The 22473-nt window shown below is 41.2% G+C and overlaps 2 protein-coding genes and 1 long non-coding RNA gene across 5 annotated transcripts in view; 2 read left to right on the forward strand and 1 right to left on the reverse strand.

Moving 5' to 3' along the window:
- The window catches only part of sacs (sacsin molecular chaperone), a 31199-nt gene extending 18770 nt beyond the window's left edge, over nt 1-12429 (forward strand). For both annotated transcript variants that reach the window (XM_011482872.3, XM_004075895.4), the window contains exon 11: nt 73-12429. In XM_011482872.3, coding sequence (XP_011481174.1) covers nt 73-11624 — 11552 coding nt within the window. In that variant the 3' untranslated portion in view covers nt 11625-12429. The remainder of the gene's footprint in view (nt 1-72) is intronic.
- A 922-nt stretch (nt 12430-13351) lies between these two features.
- The window catches only part of sgcg (sarcoglycan gamma), a 15721-nt gene continuing 6599 nt past the window's right edge, over nt 13352-22473 (reverse strand). The window contains exons 2-8 of one of the 2 annotated variants that reach the window (XM_004075847.4): nt 20314-20516; nt 19893-19997; nt 17776-17863; nt 16477-16596; nt 15294-15366; nt 15093-15216; nt 13352-14499 (exon numbers count right to left, since the gene is read on the reverse strand). In XM_004075847.4, coding sequence (XP_004075895.1) covers nt 14332-14499; nt 15093-15216; nt 15294-15366; nt 16477-16596; nt 17776-17863; nt 19893-19997; nt 20314-20508 — 873 coding nt within the window. In that variant the 5' untranslated portion in view covers nt 20509-20516 and the 3' untranslated portion in view covers nt 13352-14331. Of the gene's footprint in view, nt 14500-14569; nt 15027-15092; nt 15217-15293; nt 15367-16476; nt 16597-17775; nt 17864-19892; nt 19998-20313; nt 20517-22473 lie in introns of those variants that run through there. The other variant, XM_011482873.3, reaches the window with a different exon arrangement.
- Nucleotides 21731-22473, forward strand: part of LOC111948502 — a 1678-nt gene continuing 935 nt past the window's right edge. Inside the window, exon 1 of the long non-coding RNA XR_002874514.1 lies at nt 21731-22473. This exon is cut by the window's right edge and continues 537 nt beyond it. This is a non-coding gene — a long non-coding RNA (uncharacterized LOC111948502).

A 22473-nucleotide genomic window follows, 5' to 3' on the forward strand; every position in this document is an offset into this window, starting at 1 on the left:
TATTTATCAATAGTGATGAGTATCAGTACTAATAAATGAGACTGATTTAAAATCTTCTTGTCATTGCAACAGGAAGACCCTGCACTCAGCTACAGGAGCTGAACCCTGAAAGATCTGCACGACTTATCAAAGAAATCCTGTCAACAGCTTGGACAACAAGAGAATTCAGTGTTAAATGGGAACCTGGAAACGGAGAGCTGAAGCACCCTACAGTTTCCTGGTTAAAGATGATTTGGAGACATCTATACATACATTTTGCCGATGACCTATATACATTTGAAGACATGCCTTTGATCCCTCTTGTGCCACTTGATGAGAGTATGAACAACATCACTCTTCTACGCCTCAAAAGTCCATCGCCCATAATTCTAATAGATGATAAACAAGCCCCATTTTCCGAAAACCTTCTTGAAGTTGTGGAAAAGCTTGGAGGAGTTGCAATGAAAAAGATGGATCCGTGTTTGCAGCACCCCCTGCTTAAGAAGTATATACACCCATGCTCCCCTAGTATTCTTTTACAAATTATGGGTCGACAATCAACACAACGACTCTCAAGCCAAGTTTCTTCACTTTCAGACAAAGAGAAAACTGCTCTCAGAAACTATCTTGCAGGGCTGCCCGACATCACTGAGAAAGAAAAACATACGTTGCTTGATCTCTCCATCTTTGACAAAGTGGGGGGATTTAGAGAGGGCTCCCCTGTATTTACCTCGTTAAGAGGAGCCCGAGCGTTACATCACAGAGCCAAATACCCACCTGACGTGAAACTGTCCCAAAGTCTTGTGGCTTGCAGTGATGAGGAATCCATTCGTCTTTTCAAGATGCTAAATGTCGAACAACTGAAAACAACAGAGTGTTTGAAAATGATTATTCAAGACATGGAGACAGGGTTCTACACAAAAGATGAAACAACAAAGATCATGTTGTGGGCTCTTAAACATTTGGCATTTCTCAAGAATGAAAACTCATGTGTTATAGGATGGCTTTCAACACTAAAATTCATTCATATGCCATGTGGAAAGTCAGTCAAAGCTTCCGATCTTTTTGATCCAGAGCTGGAAATTCTACAACACCTGTTCTACATGGAAGAGAAAACCAGATTTCCCACAAATGTCTTTACATCATCCCCCGATATTCTTCATTCACTCAGACAACTTGGACTTAAAAACGAAGTACAGTTGAATGAAAAAGATGCTCTTAAAGTGGCAAAGAAGATAGAGGAGTTACAAAGCAGTGAAGATCCAGACTGGGACTCCATAACTAAAAAGGCAAAAACACTCCTGCAAATACTAAATAAACAAACAAAGCTGATTAAGACAGCTGATACTCAAGCATCTTTGCTAAAACTGAAATGGGTGCCTGTCTGTAAAGAAAGACCCCCGACTTACCCTAAATCCCTTGCTTGGGTTGGAGATACTCTGAATATCTCCTCTTTGTCTGAGATGTGCGAGTTATCACATGCAGTGCTTGTGGGATCATCAGTTGCAGTGGTTGAACACACATCTGCAGGTCTAAAAAAGTCACTTAAACTAAATATAGAACCACAAGTAGATCAAGTATTGCAGCACTTGAAAGCTGTAAATGACTGGCACAAATCACAAGCATTTACTACAGAAGACTGGTATCAGTTCCAGCAGATCTTGTTTGAGATTTACAGTTTCATGCAGGCTCATCTTGAGGATGCGAGAGAAGCAATGAAATCATTATCTTTCGATTGGGTGTGGACAGGCAAGACTTTCTCATCACCAAGCCAGACGGTCCTAAAACCCCTTGCTGATCTTGACTTGCAACCATACCTGTACTCGCTGCCCAAAACAATGAGAAAATTTCAAAAGCTTTTTAAGTTTTGTGGTTCAGTTGAGGAGGTTGTCCCAAACCATGTGTTTGATGTCATTGCTACAATCCGACAAAGGTGTGAAGAAGAGATGACCAAAGAAGAAAGCAAACATGACATTCTGCTCTTGATTAACATCCTGAGATGGCTGTACAATACCCAAACACCAGTAGACACCAGTATGCATGTGCCCATTCTTTGTTACAAAGATCCAAGTAAGTTGGCGATGAAACCCATTCATGAATGCACCTACTGTGACATCAAAGTGGATGATCTGAATGACTTACTTGAAGATGGCTCTGAACCAATAATCTTAGTCCATGATGAGATCCCTATGAAAACAGCAGAGTGGCTAAAGGTGCCATGTTTAAGCACAAGGCTGATAAACCCAGAGAATCTTGGCTTTGAACAATCTGGCCAACAAGAACCTCTAACAGTAAGGATAAAGAATATCCTGGAAGAGTATCCATCTGTAGCAGATATTTTTAAAGAGCTCCTTCAAAATGCAGATGATGCAAGTGCAACAGAGTGCAGTTTTCTCATTGATATGAGAAAAAACCTTGACATTCGAGAGAACCTCTTGGACCCTGGTATGATTGTTTGTCATGGACCGTCCTTGTGGTCTTTCAACAACGCTGTATTTACAGACACAGACTTTCTGAACATCACTAGATTAGGTGGCTCAATCAAGAGATGTGAAGCTGACAAAGTTGGCAAGTTTGGCTTGGGTTTCAACTCTGTCTATCACATAACTGATATCCCTATCATTATGAGCAGGGAGTTCATGATCATGTTTGATCCAAACATCAATCACATCAGCAAACATATCAGAGACAGGTCTAACCCAGGGATAAAAATCAACTGGAGCAAACAGCAGAAGAGGCTTAGAAAATTCCCCAACCAGTTCAAACCTTTCATCAATGTCTTCAACTGTCAGCTTCCTTTAGCTCAAGACTCCCCATACAAATTCAATGGTACTCTGTTCAGACTTCCATTTAGAACAGAGCAAGAGGCAGCAGTTAGTGAAATTAGTAGTCTGTACTACAATACTACAGACATCTATTCTCTGGTAGATGAGTTCAGCATTTGTGGCCACCGTTTCATCTTGTTTACTCAGCATGTTGGATGTATGATCTTGAAATACCTTAAATATGAGGAACCAAATCCAGCTGGAGCTCAAGATGTTGTCACGATAAACAAGAGCGTCTGGTCATCAAAGGCCTCATATGGACCTTTGAGTATCCTGAAATCTGCAGCAAAGCTCATGAAGAAAGTGGCAAGCACTAATAAGATACCAGCTGATTTCCCCAAGTCTGGCTGCATCATAAGAGTCGTTGTGGAGGAGTTTCACAATGTGTTCAAGCGCATTGTTGATCTTCACTCTCCTCTGTTCAGGGGTTCAGAGGAGGACCCCAACCAATACTTTGAGATGGCAGCCAAAGGTGTTCAAACAAGAAGACTCACTGATGAAATGCCACAAAGAGCTGTTGAGGTAACCAGCTGGCTCATTTGCTCATGCATGGATGGAAGTGAGGCACTCAAGTTTTCACTTGGTGATAGTGGCAAAAGGCTTGGACTAGTGCCTTGTGGAGGAGTGGCTGTTCTTCTGTCAGAGGAGGAGAATCGAAAATGGACTGTTAAGACAAATCCCAACCCAATTGGAGAGGTATTCTGTTACTTACCTCTCAGAATCAAAACAGGCCTGCCGGTTCACATTAATGGGTGCTTTGCTGTTACCTCCAACCGCAAAGAGATCTGGAAGACTGATACCAAAGGACAATGGAATTCCGTGTTCATGAGACATGTCATTGTACAGGCCTATTTAGCAGCACTCTCAATGCTGCGTTCAATGGCAGAAAGTGGAGAACTGCTTGAGTATAACTACTATGGAGCATGGCCAGATCCAGGTCAGGTACATGATGACTTCACGCTTGTCAGCCAGGGTGTTTACCAAGAAATATCCAAAGGAGGGGACAGTGAGCAGTCCAGATTTTTTTCAGATGGCAAAACCTGGGTGTCAATCAAATATGTAAGGTTTCTTGATGACTCCTTGCTCTGCAGACCAGACATTGGTCCTGCTGCTTTCAAGATCTTCTTGAAGTACCTCAAGAAGACTGGTTCACAGAATCTCTGTGCGGTTGAGCTTCCTGATTGGGTGAAGGAAGGATTTGAAGATGCTGGATGTAAAGGAAAATTACTGGAAAAAACTTTGTCAGAGAGAAAATTCTTTTCTCAAGTCTTTTTCCCTCACATCCAGGAAATTGACACAGATCTTCGCGATCCCCTAATGCATTATGTGCTGAATGAGAAGCTGGAAGATTTTGCCTCTATCCTAAGGGTTACTCCTTGTATACCATGTTCTGGTCCCACGAAGGAACTGGTTTTGCCTTGTAAACTCATTCATCCAGAAGGAAGAGTTGCTAAACTCTACAACCCTGATGATGGAAGGTTTCCTGATGAGAGTTCCAAAGATTATGTAAACCCTGTGTGTTTAGTAAAGCTTGTGCAGTTGGGCATGGTTAAAGATGATTTGTCCTGGGAGGATTTGATTGAGCGAGCTCATTCTGTTATTGAACTTAATGAAAGTGACCATGCTGCTGCATGCTTTCGAAGCAGTGTACTTCTTAGTCTTGTTGATGAGAAACTGAAGATGAAGGATCCAGAAGCAAGTGAGCATTTAGAGACTCTACAGGACATTAAGTTTCTTCCATTTTTGACAAGACCTGCAGGTTTCTCTTTACCATGGCATGGGAACAGTTTTTCCCCAGCGACAATGTTTTCTCCAAGAGAGGTCTTCACCACCGAGCATCAAGACACAGTGTGTCTGATGAAACCAATCTTGAATGAAAATTCTCCATCCTTTAAAGGTTGTGGTGCCATGTCCTTGGCTGTGAAAGATGGTCTTGGTCTGATAAGGAAACCCTCTGTTGCGCTGGTTATCAGTCAGTTGAAGAAACTGTCCCAGTCATTTGATGGTGTCACTTTGTATCAAGAAAACATAACAAATGCCTGCTACAAATATCTTCATGAGGAAATGTTTCAGGATGAAAATGCAAAAGATCTGATAACTGAGGAACTAAAAGCCTTTAATTCCATCTTGGTAGAGAACACGTATGTCAGTCCCTCTAAAGTTGCATTCCATCTCAACTTTGATGTAGCTCCCCATCTTTATCAGCTTCCCAACAAATACAGAAACAGTTGCCGTGAGCTTTTTGAAAATGTTGGTGTACAACCCAATTTCACGGTTGAAGATTTTTCTACAGTTCTTGAAACTGTGAGGCAAGAGTGCGGAAGGAGGGCACTAACTGAGGAAAACTTCCAGCTGTGTCGCAGAATCATAAGTGAAGGAATATGGAGTTTGATTCGAGATAAAAACCAAGAGTACTGCCAAGCAAATTATGGTGGCATTCTGTTACCAGACTCCAACCTGACCTTACAGCCATCAAAGTCCCTATGCTATAATGACTGCCCTTGGATCAAAGTCAGAGATTCTTCAGTGAAATACTGTCACAGCGACATTCCAAGAGAGGTTGCTGTGAAACTAGGTACTATCCCAAAACGTCACAAGGCATTGGAGAGATATGCCTCAAATGTTTGCTTCACGACACTTGGCAGTGAGTTTGGACAGAAAGAGAAGCTTACCAGTAGAATCAAAAGCATTCTCAAAGCGTATCCCTCAGAGAAAGAAATGCTTAAAGAGTTACTTCAAAATGCTGATGATGCAAAAGCCACAGAGATCTTCTTTGTGTTTGATTCAAGGACACATCCCACAGATAGAATATTTGATGATAAATGGGTCCCAATGCAAGGCCCTGCCCTCTGTGTGTATAATAATCAACCATTTACAGAAGATGATGTTCGTGGTATTCAAAACCTAGGGAGAGGAACAAAAGAAGCTAACCCAGGCAAAACTGGTCAGTATGGAATAGGATTCAACTCTGTGTATCATATAACTGACTGCCCCTCCTTTGTCTCAAATAATGACATTCTATGCATCTTCGATCCACATGCACAATATGCACCAGGAGCTACATCTACCAGTCCTGGAAGAATGTTCAGAGACTTGGATTCAGACTTCCGATCCCAATTTTCGGACGTTCTAAATCTCTACTTGGGAGATCATTTCAAGTTGGAACGCAGCACAATGTTCAGATTCCCCATTCGAACTGTAGAAATGGCAAAGACATCAGAGATAAGTTCTGTTCCCGCATCTGACAGAATGGTACATAACCTTTTGGATAAGCTCAAAACAGATGGTGCAGAGCTCCTCATGTTTCTCAATCATATGGAGAAAATATCAATTTGTGAAATTGATAAATCATCTGGTGATCTAAAAGTGCTGTATTCTGTGACTGCCAAAATAACAGATGGTGATCGGCTGAAACGCAAACAGTTTCATGCCTCTGTCCTTGATAGTGTGACCAAAAAGAAACAGCTTACTGCTATTCCAGTCCAGCAAATAAGCTACTCCATGGATATTGAGGACACTGATGGAAATTTAACTACATGGGTGATCTGCAACAGATCTGGGTTTTCAGATATGGAAACTGTCTCAAAAAGCATAATATCAGCTCACAAAAATGATGATATAACTCTGTTTCCACGTGGAGGCGTGGCTGCATGCCTAAGCCACAACTACAAGAAACCCCACAGAGCTTTCTGCTTTTTGCCTCTTTCACTAGAGACTGGTTTGCCTTTTCACGTCAATGGACATTTTGCTCTCGACTCAGCCAGAAGAAATTTGTGGAGAGATGATAATGGAGTTGGGGTAAGGAGTGACTGGAATAACACCCTGATGACATCACTAATAGCCCCAGCTTATGTTGAACTCCTGATTCAGCTAAAGCGTCGATACTTCCCAGGTCCAGATCCCACCATGACAATGCTACAGGGAACTCCACTTCATGCTGTCAAAGATACCTTGCGGAAATATCTGTTTTTCTTTCCGGCCAACCGACTTGAAACACAGCCAGACTGGTACTGCCTGGTTAAAGCAATCTACAGCTGTATCCATGCTGATCTTAAGCGTTTGCTTCCTGTTGTCAGAACCACACAACTGGACAACTCCGAGATGCACTCTGTTGTTTACATTTCATGGGTGAATACTTCAACTGCAAACAAAGGAAGAGCCTTTTTTGATAATTTGTTGCAAGATGAACTTCAGCACTTAAAAAACACAGAGTACAACATAACTTCACGAAAGTCTGTGGCAGAAAATGTGTACAGGCTGAAAACATTACTTCTTGACATTGGCTTCAACCTGATTCACAGCTGTGATGAGACATCAAATATCTACTTTTGTTTGGAGGATGCAGGGATCCCCGTAAGTTATGTGACACCAACCGATGTCCGCAACTTTCTTCAAACTTTCTCTTCTCCAGATACTTCATGTCACGTTGGAAAACTCCCTTGTCGCCTCCAGCAATCAAACTATAGACTACTACATAGCTTAAAGCTTCTTGTGGACTACTGTTTTACAGACATAGAAGAGGGTGAAGTCAAAATCGAGGGCTTACCTCTTCTGATAACAATGGACGGTATGCTTCAGGTTTTTGATTCCAATAGACCAAAGTTCCTCACAACACATCATGAACTAATATCATCAAGGAAAGAAATGTTCATGAATACATTGTACCTGAAGTATTGCAATGTCCTGTTGAAAGCTCAGGTTGCAAAGAACTTTGACATCAGCAGTTTTGGTGATCTGCTGGGATCTGTTCTTCCAAGAGAGTATCATACAAGAGTTCCTGTAAAATGGAGAGATACTTTTGCAAATGACTCTTGGTTAAAGAATGTCTGGAACTTCCTCAGTGAGAATATAGCTGTCAAGGAAGATCAGGTGGACATTAAGCCCAGCTTTGACACAATGGTGGACATTCTAAAAGACTGGGCTTTGTTACCTGGACTCAAGTTCATTGCAAGAGACAAGATTGTTGTTCCAGATCATGACATGCTGCTACCTCTTAGCTTGATGAACATCGCCATATTTCCACAGGGCCAAAACGACAAAGTTTTTCACACACTAATGAAGGCAGGGTGTATTCAGCTTGCAGTGAACAAAATATGTGTCAAAGACAATCAGATCATGCATTTTCTGACACAACATACAGCCAACATTGAAAATCCATCAAGTATTTTAAAAGCAACAGAGTACATGATCCAGATGTCTGCATTCAAAACAGCAAATCTGACTGACAAAGACTTTGAGGCCCTGCTTTTGTATTTTAACTGCAACTTGGTCAGTCTCACACAACAAGATGCACAAAGTCTAAAACTTCTCCCCTGCTTTAAATCAGTCAGTGGAAGATATATCAGCATTGCAAGCTATGGGGCAAACTATGTTCTGGAAAAAAGTCCTCCAACTGCAGACATAGAGAAATGGGCTCACACACCCTCTTCTTCCTTTCTTGCTGACATTCCACAACTGAAAGAGCTGTACACGTTTCTCGGTTGCATGCCAATAGATGATATTGAAATCTATCTTCATCACCTACTGCCAAAGTTTGACAGTCTTTCTTCTGATGCCAAAGTTGAGCACATTGTCTATTTGAAAGAGAGACTTCTTTCAATGGAAGAATCCTGTGCAATGAAGGAGCAGCTGTATGAAAAATTGGAAGGGTTGTCATTCATCCATGACCACTCAAACAGACTGAGGCCTGTCAAGTTTTTCTTTGATCAAACAGTGAAGGTTTTTGAAGTAATGCTGCCTTCAAAGTCATTCATCCCAAGTGAGTTTTTCAAGAAAATAGAGCAACTGACAAAACCCAAGAACGGAACCCTGTTGATGACCTCATGGATCATCTTTCTGAGAAATATTGGTCTCAAGCATGATGTCACCCAGCAGCAAGTCCTTCAGTTTGCAAAAGAGGTCAGCATCAAAGCCCAAACAGAGGGTTGGTCCAAAGAAAAAGTCCAAAACATTGTTGAAGTCCTCTTAAACCACATTTTCAATGACAGAAAAGACCTGTTTCAAGGTACTTTTTTGAAGGAGCTCTCAATGATACCTTTCCTGTGTCCAGAAAGAGCTCCTAGAGAACTCCTAAAGCTTCATACTCAGTACCAAGAGATGAGCAGCACACTTCCTCTGATTCGCTTCAGTGGGTCTCAGGTTAATCCAAAATTCAAGCAAACAGATATCATTCACTTGCTTTGGACATCCTGTCCAATCCTACCTGAGAAAGCTACGCCTTCAAGCATAAAAGATCAGGAGGGCAGCACTCTAACTGGGCAGGAGCAACTTGATCAAGTATTGAGCATGTTGGGCGTCAACTTAGACCCACCTCTGGATAAAGTCATAAGCAACTGCAAAAATATCTGTAACATAGCAAATCCAGATGATGAAATGGTGAAAACGAGAAACAAAGTTCTAAGATCCACATATGAGTTCCTCACTGCTGATAAACGAGATTTCAGTCACCAGCTTCGTGGCATTGCTTTTGTTATGGTTGAAGATGGATGGAAACTTTTGAAACCAGAGCAAGTAGTCATCAATTTGGACAATGAATCTGATTTCAAGCCCTATTTGTACAAATTACCTCTGGAACTTGGTACCTTTCATCAGCTTTTTAAACTTCTTGGCACAGAAGATGTCGTGTCAACCAAACAATACGTTGAAGTGCTGTGGAGAATTTTCCGGAATTCAGAAGGAAAGCAGCTTGACCCAAATGAAATGAGAAGTGTAAAAAGAGTCGTGTCAGGCTTGTTCAAGTCTCTTCAAAATGATCCCGTGGAAATTCGTAAAGACCTTGAAAATCTGAGAGATTTAATATTTTACTTGCCAAGCCACGATGGTAGGCTAGCAAAATCTAGCGGCTTGGTGTTTGATGATGCCCCACACTACAAGAGCAGAATTCAGGGTAACGTTGGAGTTCAAATGCTGGTGGACATGAGCCAATGCTATCTGGGAAAGGATCACTCCTTCCACACAAAACTCATAATGCTGCTTCCACAGAAACTGAGACCCAGACTCTTGAGCAGCATTCTTGAGGAGCAACTTGATGAGGACGCTCCAAAAATGTGTCAGTTTGGAGCTCTTTGCTCTCTCCAAGGGCGCCTTCAGCTGCTGTTGTCATCTGAGCAGTTCATCACAGGTCTCATCAGAATAATGAAGCATGAAAATGACAATGCATACCTTGTGAATGAAGAAAAGGCTATTCGTCTTTGCAAAGCACTTTGTGAGGGACTCAAAGTATCCTGCTTTGAAAAGCTCCAGACAACTTTAAGGGTTAAGGGATGTAGTCCTATTCCAAACAGTCGCAGCGAAACACTTGCTTTTCTGAAGAGATATGGAACATCTGTGATCCACCTCTACATCCAGCATTCAGACAGCAGAGACATAAACTTTCTGCTTGCCCTTGCAATGACACTGAAATCTGCAACAGACAACTTGATTTCTGACACATCCTACCTGATTGCCATGTTGGGATGCAACGATATCTACAGAATCACTGAGAAGTTGGACAATCTTGGTGTCAAGTATGACTCAACAGAACCTTCAAAACTCGAGCTGCCCCTGCCTGGAACCCCAATACCAGCTGAGATACACCACACACTGCTGATGGACCCAATGAATGTATTTTATCCAGGAGAATATGTGGGCTACTTGGTAGACTCTGAGGGTGGAGACATATATGGATCCTACCAGCCCACCTACACATATGCAATCATTGTTCAAGAAGTAGAAAGAGAAGAAGAGGAAAATGCAAGTTTCCTAGGGAAATGCTTCCAGATAGACATTGGTTACAGTGAGTACAAAATAGTCAGCTCACTTGACTTGTACAAATTCTCAAGGCAAGAGGAAAGCACCCCTATGCGAAATGCTAGCACTCCCTCGACCCCTACAAGTCCAGACAGTCGCTCCTCTGGGCTACATATGATGCCTCCTATCTTTACTGGAAAAGAAAACCTCCGGCCTCCTCTCCAGAAACAGTCTCCTAGAAAGCTCAAGCTTCACGCCCTGCCAGAGATTCTGAAAGAAGTGACCCTAGTGATCGAACAAGCTTGGAAGCTTCCTGAAACTGAGAGGAAAAAGATAATCCGTCGCTTGTACCTCAAGTGGCACCCTGACAAGAACGCTGAGAATCTGGACATTGCCACTGAAGTGTTCAAGCACTTACAGAAAGAGATCAGCAGGATGGAGAAACAGTCTCTGTCTGATCAACAAAATGCAGACAGGAGTTCCAGGAGATCTTTCTCCACGTCATCCACCCGCTTCCAGTCAGAGAAGTCCTCATTTCAAAGGTTTTACTCATCATGGAACCAAGAAGCCACAAGTCATAAGTCAGAAAAGCAACAGTTCAGGGAACATTTCACAGGCTATGCAGGCTCATCCCACTCTCATCGATTCTTTGTACCTCCAACCTTCAAAACAGTTGGAAATCCAGTGGAAGCACGCAGATGGCTGAGGCAAGCCAGAGCAAACTACTCAGCTGCCCGCAACGATCTTCATAAAAATGCTAACGAGTGGGTTTGCTTCAAATGCTACCTGGCAACAAAGCTTGCATTGATAGCAGCTGATTATGCAGTCAGAGGAAAGTCTGACAAAGACGTAAAGCCGACCGCTCTGGCTCAGAAAGTAGAGGAGTACAGCTCCCAGTTAACCGGGCTCGCCCGTGATGTTCAGATCTTGGAGGGATACGGTGTGGATAGCTTAAGAACTCGCTACCCGGATCTCCTGCCATTTCCACAAATACCCAATGACAGGTACACATCTGAGGTGGCAATGAGAGTGATGGAGTGTACCGCACGCATTATCATCAAGCTTGAGACATTTGTGCAGCATAAAATGTGATCTTGTTGTGAAACTTCAACACTCACCGAAGGATTTTCAAAAAAAATACAAAAAACTGTGATGCAAATCATGAAGTACCCAGCTGGCAGCTTATGATACATATGCAGATTCTATCTGGGTTCATGAGGCCCGGGTTCATGCACAGTAATAATTGTATGGCTCCCATAAAAAGTTAGGCCACATTTCTGCATAAGCTGTACATTCAAAAGCTGCAGCTGATTTTGGTTACCAAGTTGACTGTATTAGCTTTGAGCGACATTCAAAATATGCTGCATTTTTACTTTATCTTTTGTATTTAAAAGATAAAAAAAGGAATATATTTTCTTGCTACGGAAAACCAGAGTTTAATCAAAGGATGTGCTTTACATGAAGTAGATTTAAAAGTTTATTCTCATGCGATGTGTCCTTATTTGCTAAAGCTCAGAGAATCTAGAAAAATTTAATCATGTTTTTTTTATGTCCATTTTTGTACTTTTCTGGTTGTTTTCACTCTATCATTTCTGTCAGCGTTTCCTGTAACTTGGCTTATTTATGCACTCTTCCGACTTCTTGTGTATTCTCACTCGTAGCACTCGACATCCTGCCAATTGGAAAAATTCAACTGTGAGGGGAAACAAATGTATTTTATTTGGCAGCAGGTGTTGTAAAAGTGGGATTAAACTGTAGTTTTTTTTATGATATTGAAAATAACTCTTGTTTGGCATTGTGATAAATACCCATACAATGTGGAATTTGTGTTTTGGGGATTTCCCCCAACATGTAGGTTTTGACATCCTAAAATTATATCTACATATTTCCTGTTTAATTTGCACTTTTTTTGTTTAACCCTTGTACTATCCTAGGCACTTTAACATTGGGAGTTGGGTCATCTAGACCCACTAGACAGTGCACTGAACCTTTTTTCTTCAATGATTTGTGATCTGTACTGGTGTCCATGGATTACATGAAATCTTTCCACCTTCATCCACCTTTGTCATGGTAGGGAGAACACGTCAATGTAAGGGTGGAGTCATCTGAGATAGCACAAGGGTTAAGGAAACACGAGAAAGCACCAGATTATGAAATTAATGCTTTTTCCCTTCTTTGACCACCTTTGATTTCAACTATTTGTGAATGGTTCATGCCATTCAAACGGAAACATGGCTTCAAATGTGTCCTCTGCAGATGGAAGTAGCCTGGTGGGGTTTATGTCCTGGAACAGCATTCATGTTGATAAACAGTGGGGGGCAGTAAGGCCTAATAAATTCTCTTACAAAGCTGAATCACCTTGTGTATCGAGATGGAACAGATGAAACATTTAGAGCATAAAAGGGTTAAAGACACATTACAAAATAGATTTTTGTTTGATGTAATACTTTTTGTTAGGAAAAAAAATGATTAAAATGCTTAGATCAAATACTAAATTACCTATTTTTTTAATAAAAAAAATCCATTAGTGGTGTTTCTGCATCTCTATAACCAGATACAGAAAGATACACAATATGCAACATTTATTCTTTATTTTAATTGTTAGAGTTTTTCTTAAAATGAGAAACCCACTTTTTACTGCACCAAATTCCAATTTTTTAGCATCTGCAGAGTTCCCCCACTAGGTGGCGTTGGAAGATCCGGTTTGCATCAACCTCTACAAAATATTTGTTACAGTACAGAAAAGGGGCAAAGAAAAGCAAAGAAGGAATAAATGCACTTTAGAGATTTAAAAAGTAAAATAATGGACTGTCAGGCACTCCAAGAATAAAACAAGCTTTATTCAAAGTACAAAATGAATAAATAAATCTTTAACTCTTCTTATTTCTGCTGAACAGGAGCTGACTGTTACCGTCATAACACAATGCACACAAAACGGTGAGATACAACCACACAAGCCTCACAAAAACTCATTTTAGACAATAAATGGAGGATGTCACTCAATACAAAGCATTATAAACAAGTCATAGATGTTATAAAGAAATAAAGTCCTTAAGAATCCACAGCTATTTTATTTTCTCCTTTCTGTTGTAGTCAGAAATAATGTTTTCCTGGCTGTTGAGACTAAAAACAAAGATCTCCTTACCTGCAAAAACAACTTTGACTTTTATTCCACATCATGCAGTTAAAGCAGAACAAGTTTAAGGCTTGCTGGTAGTTTTTTAAATCAAAGAAGAAAAACAAATGTGTAAAAACAGCAAACTAAACCAACATCATTGTGTGTTTTTCCCTTTTACATAAAGACATGTCAAAACAAACTAATCACATAAAGGCTCAGAATCATAAAGGTTTGCATCAAATATTTTTTCAATAAACTTTTTTTCCCGTGTGGGAGATTGTTTTTATTTTCTGAGTCCTTGAACTGCGATTGTTTAAATTATTGCACCGTTAAAAAAAATATTGCATAGGATGTAAGCTGCAACCAGCTCCTCATTGCCCAGCCATGACACTAAGTGTACAGGAGTTCTTCTGTGAATGCTATAACTGTTAAGACCGAGGGTCAATTTGTACACAAGCAAATGAAAGTTTAAAAGGATTTCTTTTGGCACAGGACAGCCGGTGGGCAAATGCGTTTTCAGCAGCCTCAGAAGGAGCGCTGCAGATCTACTGTGACATACGAAAAAAAAAAAATGTTGAAAGAGAAGGAAAGGCTTTGCTCTGTACAAACGGTTGTGCTTTCTGCCCCCGGAGATGCGTCTTCAGGGAGGGGCAAATAGTGGACGACCTCGTCTGAGTCTATCTAGCAGTCCTGATATTCACTGCAAGTGGATGTTCGTCCCGCTTTGGACAGGAAGAGCTTCCCGCTGGGACAGACGCAGACCTCGAAGAGACCCTGGGCATTTCCAGAGACCCCTTCCTTGCTCAGGGGCAGGCGTGGCATGCGCACCGTCTCTGCATCCAGCACCAGCTGCACAGCAGACATGTCCAAGGATCATTCGTCAAGCAGACTGCAGTCATGCATTCAGACAAGCAACAAGTTCAGATTCATGCGTCTTTATTTCCTCTAGCTGCAAGAGAAATGCGATGAAACTCCCATCTGCTGATCTGCTCTGAATTGATTCTAAAAACATCAGCTGCAGTCTTGTGATTCAGCCAAAAACACTTACTTAGAGGTCAGATAGCATTTCATGCGTTTGTCTTAGAGGCGATGAGCTCACTATAGATGCACGTTTTCTGACTAAATAAAAACCCACGCTCATAAATACAGAATAATGCTGTCCAAAAATACACCAAAGTCCTTTAAATTCTAAAGAACACGTTACAGCAGCAGCTCTCCAGGGGAGTTTCATGGGCATAAATATTCAATGAACATAAAAAGCTGAGTTGTTCTTAAGCAGCTTCTGAACTTCTAGGTGTGACCCCCCAGAGATCACGGAATCAGAAGGCTGCATGTTTCCAAGCAAAAAGGAGTGTTGTAGAAATCCCCCAGCTGATCTAAAAAAAAAAAAAAGCACAGCCTGGAGAAGAAGAGCAGCAGGACGTGTGAAGTGCTTTTCCTACCAGTCCTTCACTGGAGTGCAGGACCACGTCCATTTTGGAGGCGACTTCAATGTTTCCGGCCAGCGCTTTGATGTGAACCCCCTTCGGTGCGTCCATGGTCAGGGAGCGGGTGGGGCACTCCAGCCTGCAGAGACACACCTGAGCTTCAAGAAAACCTGCTGTTAACACCAGACACACATGTTGGACGGTGGGACTGCTCACGTCAAGTTCTTCAGAGGTTCAGACTTCAGCAGGGGCACCTCCACTGAATGCTGGAACCAGGCTCCTTTAGGACCTGGGAGCAAACGGGACGGCAGATTTCAGATTAAGTTCCCCATTTCTGCATTTTTTGGATACTAAACTCTTTGTGGGAAAGCAGATTGGTGGAAAAATAATGAAATATTAACTCTTAAACACCATGGCTATATCCCCAGTGTTTCCATTCTTTCAACTACTGTAGCTCTTCAACTATTGGAACAATCAAACGGATTCTGAAGCGAAGCTGCTTTTCTCCACGTCAGTCAAAGAGTGTGTGTTACAGGGTAAACATATTTGTCAGTGGGGACGTCCCAATCGCGACCCAATTTCAAGTAATTTGATTTTGAGAGTCTGGCTATATCGAGTTCTGATCCGATACAATCGGAACACGTTAAAAAAATAGACAAATGCAAAATAAATTTAAAAACTCCAAGTTTTTATTGTACTAACCTTATTTTATTGAAGTATCTTGAAGAAAATCAAGTAAAAAATATGCAAATATCGACTAGTAAATTAAAAATAGGTGATAAGTAGTCATGTGAGAAAGTTTGGTTGCTTTAGTATCTTTAGATCTATTGATCCTTTTTGATCAATGTGTGATTCATGTCTCCGATACAAATTCCAGAAAAATTAAAAACATGACTTTCTTCCAAAGTGGTTGTAACATGAGTATGGAGGAGTGTGCAACATCCGATTATGATCAAGTCTGAAACTTGGTGAGTGGTTTTTGTCAGCACGTTAAGAGTCAAAAAGGCCCCTGGACTGCAGCAGCCTGTTAGAAACGGGCTTGAATGTCTTAATGTCATTTATGCCAAAGCTCCGTGGAACCGTTTGTTTTCCCTTTTTGACTCCACACTAAACTTGTCCACATGTTAGTGGAATCTATTTGAAGTGCTGAATAATCCTCAATGATAAACAGAAGCAGACGGTTCCCACGTGAGCAGGTTCACTCTGGGATTCGGATGCAAGCCTCAGACAGTGGGTAAACTCTGGGGTAACCTAAAGAAAATAGCTTCAAGCAGATATGCGAAAGTTCAGCTTCCTGCACATCCAGCTGCTTCTGCTGGTTTCATCTCTTTTCTCCTTTTGAAAACAAAGCAGCCACTAACGTGCTGCGGGCCGTGGCGTGCGGCCTCCGATGGTCTACCTGTGACTCGCAGTTTGTCCGGTCCAATCACAGCCTGGCTGCCGTCTGCACTGAACAGCATCTTGCCATCGTGGGAGTTAATGAGCAGATTGGGGGTCTGCCCTTGAGCCTGTTTTGCACCTACAACAACAACAAAAACACCTGAAGCTGCCATTGCTGCCATTTAATAAATTCAATGTGTTATGTACTGGTTGTATGAGTACAAATATGTCTGTTTATGATTAAGGGTAATTGTAATGGCTTCATTTACATGTGTATGTTAATGTGTGAAGGCCAAGTCATGTGACAAGTTAGGGACAATTCAACAGTAAAAAAAAATGAGTTACAGTTAAATGTCCTCTTGAAAACACAACAGAAAATAACTAACAGTTATCACAGCTTTGTCCAAATTCAGACAGGAAAAAGCCGACATTAAGAACCCCTAACAATACTTTTTTCCTTGTTTAGTTTGTGTTTTCCCCATAACATTGTCATAATGATTCCTGCCTGTTACCAGAGGGCACAGACATCTTGGAACCTCAAGCTGTTAGGATCTGAGACCAAACGGTTGCTGCAGAACCTCAACCTTTCAGGATAAACAACAGTTTTAGTAAGACTGTGGATTTAAAGACCTGTCAATCAAATAACCACCTGCGTTTAACCTTAAGGGACATTTAAAAAAATCATATAGTTCTGAATAAGTGCGAATAAGTGCAGTGAGAATATTTTTATTTCTTTTACAATAAAGTTTCACCAAAAATTAGCAAAAACTTAAATTAAAGGGAACCGACTTGCTTTGGTTTCCAAATGAGCTTCAATCTGGAAGTTTTACAGTACTTGGGGTACACTTGCGCATCAAAAAGTCATGTAAATCCTACTTTTCCTGCTCATTTGTCCTTCCTAGCGCTTTGAGAAGCAGATCTGCAGCAGTTGAGACAGGGCTTGTGCTTTTTCAAGAGGACGTTTTACAACTTTGTGATGAGGGACTGTTACTACTGCTGTGGAACAGCAACTATTTGGGTCGTTTGCCAGCCTTTGGATGATGAAAGAACATAATTCAGCCACTAGTGAACCACAAAAATGTACAAATGTGACCCTCCAGAGGCTTTAGCGCCGCCGTGCGAGGCTGGAGCTGCAGATGCGGCGCCAGAGGCAGGAGGGTAATAAGTTTGAGATGGAAATCATTGAAAGACGACCTCTTCTTGTTGTTAATTTAGAGGGAGAAATCCCCGTAGGACACGCGCTTGGATGTCTTCTGCTATCGCCCTTCTGCATCGGACAGGTGTGAGGCAAAAGCCCTGCATGCGAGTGCCTTCTTACCCACAGACATCCTCCCTGTGACACTGCCGTTCTCATCACGGGCGTCGAGGGAAACACTTTCTGATGAGTGCGCGACAAGAGAGGAGTCCTGGGAGGAAGAGGGGAACAAATAAAGGAGACGGTTTCCTATCAAGATCCTGAGTGAATCTTCTTTCTAACACAACAATGGCATAAAATGTTACTTGAATTGTGCAGATTTGGAATATTTCATGGAGTTTTGTAGGCAGCGTGTCTCTGTGGGGCTGCAAGACTGATAGATGGGTCAGTCCAGTCTAGAAAAACAGCTTTCAGTTGATCTTTACAAAACTCGTGGCTCCCAAAGGAGCTCGCTGTCATCCAACAACCATGAGGCAGACAATCTAAGCCGCGTTCAAGAGAACTTCTTTCAAAAATAAGAGTCTAGGGGGGTATTCCAGAAAGCATGCTTAAACTACCCTGACTTTAACCCTGAACTCTGGCTGAAATCCTGAACTTGCTTACTCTGGGTATGTCGGTTCCAAAAGACCAGATATGAGTTGGCGTAACTACACTCGAGTAGTGGTGTTATATAAACTCATCATCCTCTCCATCCCTCCCTCTCATTCATGGTTCAGAAAGAATTCAACATAACAGGACAAATAACTAGACAAAACACAGTAAAAAAGCAAATGAACTAAACACATTTGGTCAAAAACCCACACTTAAACCCAAATCCTTCCAGACAGGTAAAGGGAATGGTATCCCACAATTCCTTGTGGTGCCGATCTAACAGCAGCACCAAAGTTACACCTACTTAATTGAATTAATTTGAATGAAAGTAAAATAACTGTCTGAAAACTACGTGTTATTTATAAGCTGACTTAACTAAAAGAAAGGTTTATCTTAACTGAAGCAAATAACTAAGTTAGATCAAAGTAAAAAGTTTATCTTTCAAACATCCATATGTGGTCTTATCACCCTCTCACAGTGGAAAAAGTATTATTTGAGCTTCTTCATCCACTAAATCATCTTCAAATGGACACGCCATGCTGCTTCACCTCTCTGTAAACAAATTAACCTTCAACTAAACCTGCTCCAGACCAGGTTATGTTCAGAGCATGAGTTGCTATGGCTACTTGACATACCCTGAAACATACCTCTGTTTCTGGAACCGAAAGTGTTGGTTGTACACTTCTTAAGCCTCAAACTTACCGTGGTAACCAGCATAACTTGCTTTCTGGAATACCCCCCAGATTAAGAAAAATGCAACACTTGATCTGTGACACTGTCCTAAAGACAGAGATGTTTGTCACCTTACTTCCTGTTTGAATGAATATGATAAACCCTTAGTAGTAGTTCTGGGCCTTTTTTGAACTTTACAATCTTCTCTGTTAATTTATCTTTAAAGCTGTTTTTGCTGGGAATGTTTGAGATGTAGTACAACCCCACTTTCTTTCTTTTTTGCTGATATTTTTTTTATTATGCTGCGCAATACACTCACCGGCCACTTTATTATCAGGCCCACCTGTCCAACTGCTCGTTAACACAAATTTCTAATCAGCCAATCACACAGCAGCAAGTCAATGCATGATTTATTAATTTTTTTAAAGGTTTGAGGGACCAACTCCCTCACAGCAGAAAGCTTCGGGGTGAACCGCCAACACTAAATCTCATCACACGACTTTACGACACATCAGAGAGTTTGCCCGTCCATAAATGAGGAATACATCGCCTCATGAATTCGCAGAGCAAAAGAGAGAAACGTGCTTTCCAAAAACAAACCGCTGCTAAGAGCAAGGAAAGGCACAACATGTAAACAACTGCAGCAAGGTTTTCCCTTCTGCTTTGGGCAGGCAGGCAGGCCGTAAAGTCCCCGCCTCCACGGAGATCTGTCGGAGAGCAGAACTTATTGGCCTGAAAATTCCACTTTTAAATTTAGGAAAAACGTACCCAACCTTCACAATGTGAAGTCTGTTTACACCCAAATCACATGAAAGATTTTAAATTCACCAAGTAATGAAAACAGGGATTTAATGCAAGGTTGTCCACCTTTCCAGGTCAAAACATGGTTTGAAGTTGAGCTGCAGGAGCACGGAATGAATGGGAATAAAGGGATAAAGACATGAAGGAGGAATGTGGGAGGAGAATAGAAAAATGACCTCTCTGGAATGAAGTTCTTCAGCGTAGATGGGAAACAGGAACTCCGACTCGCCCTCGTCCAGCTTGACTCCATCCGGGTGAACTTGCAGGAAGCCCATCCCCGCCTACAACAGCTCAACACACAGGTGTCATTATTCAGGTGAACAATGCAACCAATCAGCAGTGAAACGCAGTCATTTGGAACACTGTTTTCATGGAGCGTGTGTTGCTTCTGGTGTAAAAAATGTCTACTTCTGCATAAAGTCTCAGTAGCCATCTAGGCTTGAGACAGCCAGCTGACTAAACTCCCAGACATAAACGCTCCGCTGGCCGTTTGGACGGCCTGCCAATGAACACCGCAACTGTTGCTGCTCCCAATAACACAGTAACTCATACTAAAGTGATTCATGCCACTGGGAATCGATTCCAAAGTCAGCTGACCGTGTTGAACCACATCACCCGGAGGATCCAGATGGTGAGGGCGAGGTTGACCACCAGCACGACGATGAGCAGCAGCACGAACAGGTAGAGGCAGCGCTTCCTCCAGCCGTAGATGCCGATCTTGTAAACATGGTCGGGCGTGGGTCTGGGCGAGCCGCTGCCCTCCGTGGTGGTGACGTACTGCTCCCGCACCATCTGTGGGGCTGAGCACACGACACATCACACCAGGAACCACGCCGCCGTTTGAGGAGCTTTCTGCACCAACCTGCAGGCGGGCAGGCATTAGGAAATGGAAATATATGGACCTTTGTGCAGAATTTCAAATGAGCTTCTCCAGAACTACAGATGGACATGAAATGAAGAATATTTCAATCAGCAAAGTAGAGATATATACACTTTAAGGACACACTCCAATGAATATCATTTTTTCAATATGTCCTTTAGGCATATTTATGATAATGTAGGACGTATGTAAAGAAAATGAGTCTTAAGATAGCATTTCTAAGTATTTCTTTATTCAAACTGATGGGAATCAGGTGCAGACAAAAAATGCCGTTGGATAAAAACCTCAGCCAAATATCAAAAGTGGATGTTCTATGTCCAAGAAAACAACACTTTTTTTACATTATGGCTTCAAATCTTTAGATTAGGACAGCCAAGATAAGAACACAGACACAAAGGCTGTGTCGTAATTCCCACCCTAACCCCTAACCACTAAAAAATTATATAGTGCGGGACTATGTAGTGCCCTGGATTTTAAAAGCAATTCGGACTCACATTCTGATTCAGAGAAATTCCATTCAAAATTCTACATAAATTGTATCCAGGGAAACACTTCTTTACCAAGTTTAAAAAAAAGATCAGGACGTAAACTGTTCATTTTGTCGTTCCTCACCAGAAACTGTGCCTCATCTTTTTTGGTATTGCTCCTTTACTCAACTATTTGGAAAGATTTGATATGTTTTATAAGAACTCATCTATGTGAAGATTATAGATTATTTTATGATCATATTATTTATGGATATTTTACACAAGGCAGGCTTAATGCAAAGAAAATATATGTAGTTAATTGAATTATAATTATGGCTAAATACTTTATACACAAGTGTTAATTTGCCACAAAAAAACAGTATTTTATGTTTTCCAGAAAGAAATGGTTCTGTATGTAAACAGTATAAAATCCTCCACTAACAAAGAAGCTGTCAGAACAGTTGAAACATGGTCTCTTTTGAAACTTTAACAGACTCCTTTACCTTTATTTTTTATTTTTGCTTAACCTGTTTTACATTCTTATTAGTATGATTTTCTGATTTTTTTGTCCATTTTCCTGGCAAACGTGAAAATTTTATTTTGCACACAGAGTTTTGTGTTTGGTATTTTGTATGTGTAATATTTGTTAATAAAGTTTATTTTAAAAAAGTGAAGAGGGAAGGAATTCGGACACAACCTTGAATGTTACTTTTTCTTTTACAACCACTGCTTGTTTGTTTTCTTGTTGCTGTTCCTAAATTGGGTTTACGACCTTTTTTTTTGGAAGCAAAGCAATTTTTGGTGGGAGACAAGTTCAAACAATTAAAAAAAAAGGTACTTTACAGGTTAAATACCCACTAAAGACCCACCGTTGGCACGGAGCCTCCCGGCTGAGCCAGAGTCCGGCTCAGACGAGGAAAACCAAGACGTCCATGGATCTATTTGTCTGTGTGGATGCATCAGAATGGAGAGGGGCGGCTGTGGCTCGCTCAGTGTCTTTTCTATGTAACAAATAAGCTCTTTTACAAATGACCATTTTCATCATCTGTTGCTGATTCACAACAATTTGAAGGAAGAAATAATCAGAACTGCAATTTTAAACTTACATCTAATCAGTGGATCTTTAAGGAAAAATGAAGGATCTTTAAATGAATATGGTATAAAAATACTTTTAAAGCTTAAGATTAAGACAGTTTAGGTCTAAAGTGAGGTAGAAGCACACAGAATGTTACCTTTTCTTTTCTTTTCTGCTGCTTAAATTGGCTTTTTCCACTGCAATTTTTGTTGGAAAAAAACAAGTTCAAACATAAAAAAAGGGCTTTTATGTTGAAAGACTGTTTCCAGGCTCTGAGTATTTTGCTGGGTTTATTTATTTATTTGGCCTTTTCAGATTGCACAAATACAGCCATC

The sequence above is a fragment of the Oryzias latipes genome, chromosome 13 (genome assembly GCF_002234675.1).
Source record: "Oryzias latipes chromosome 13, ASM223467v1".
In the NCBI taxonomy this organism is placed as follows: Eukaryota; Metazoa; Chordata; class Actinopteri; order Beloniformes; family Adrianichthyidae; genus Oryzias; species Oryzias latipes.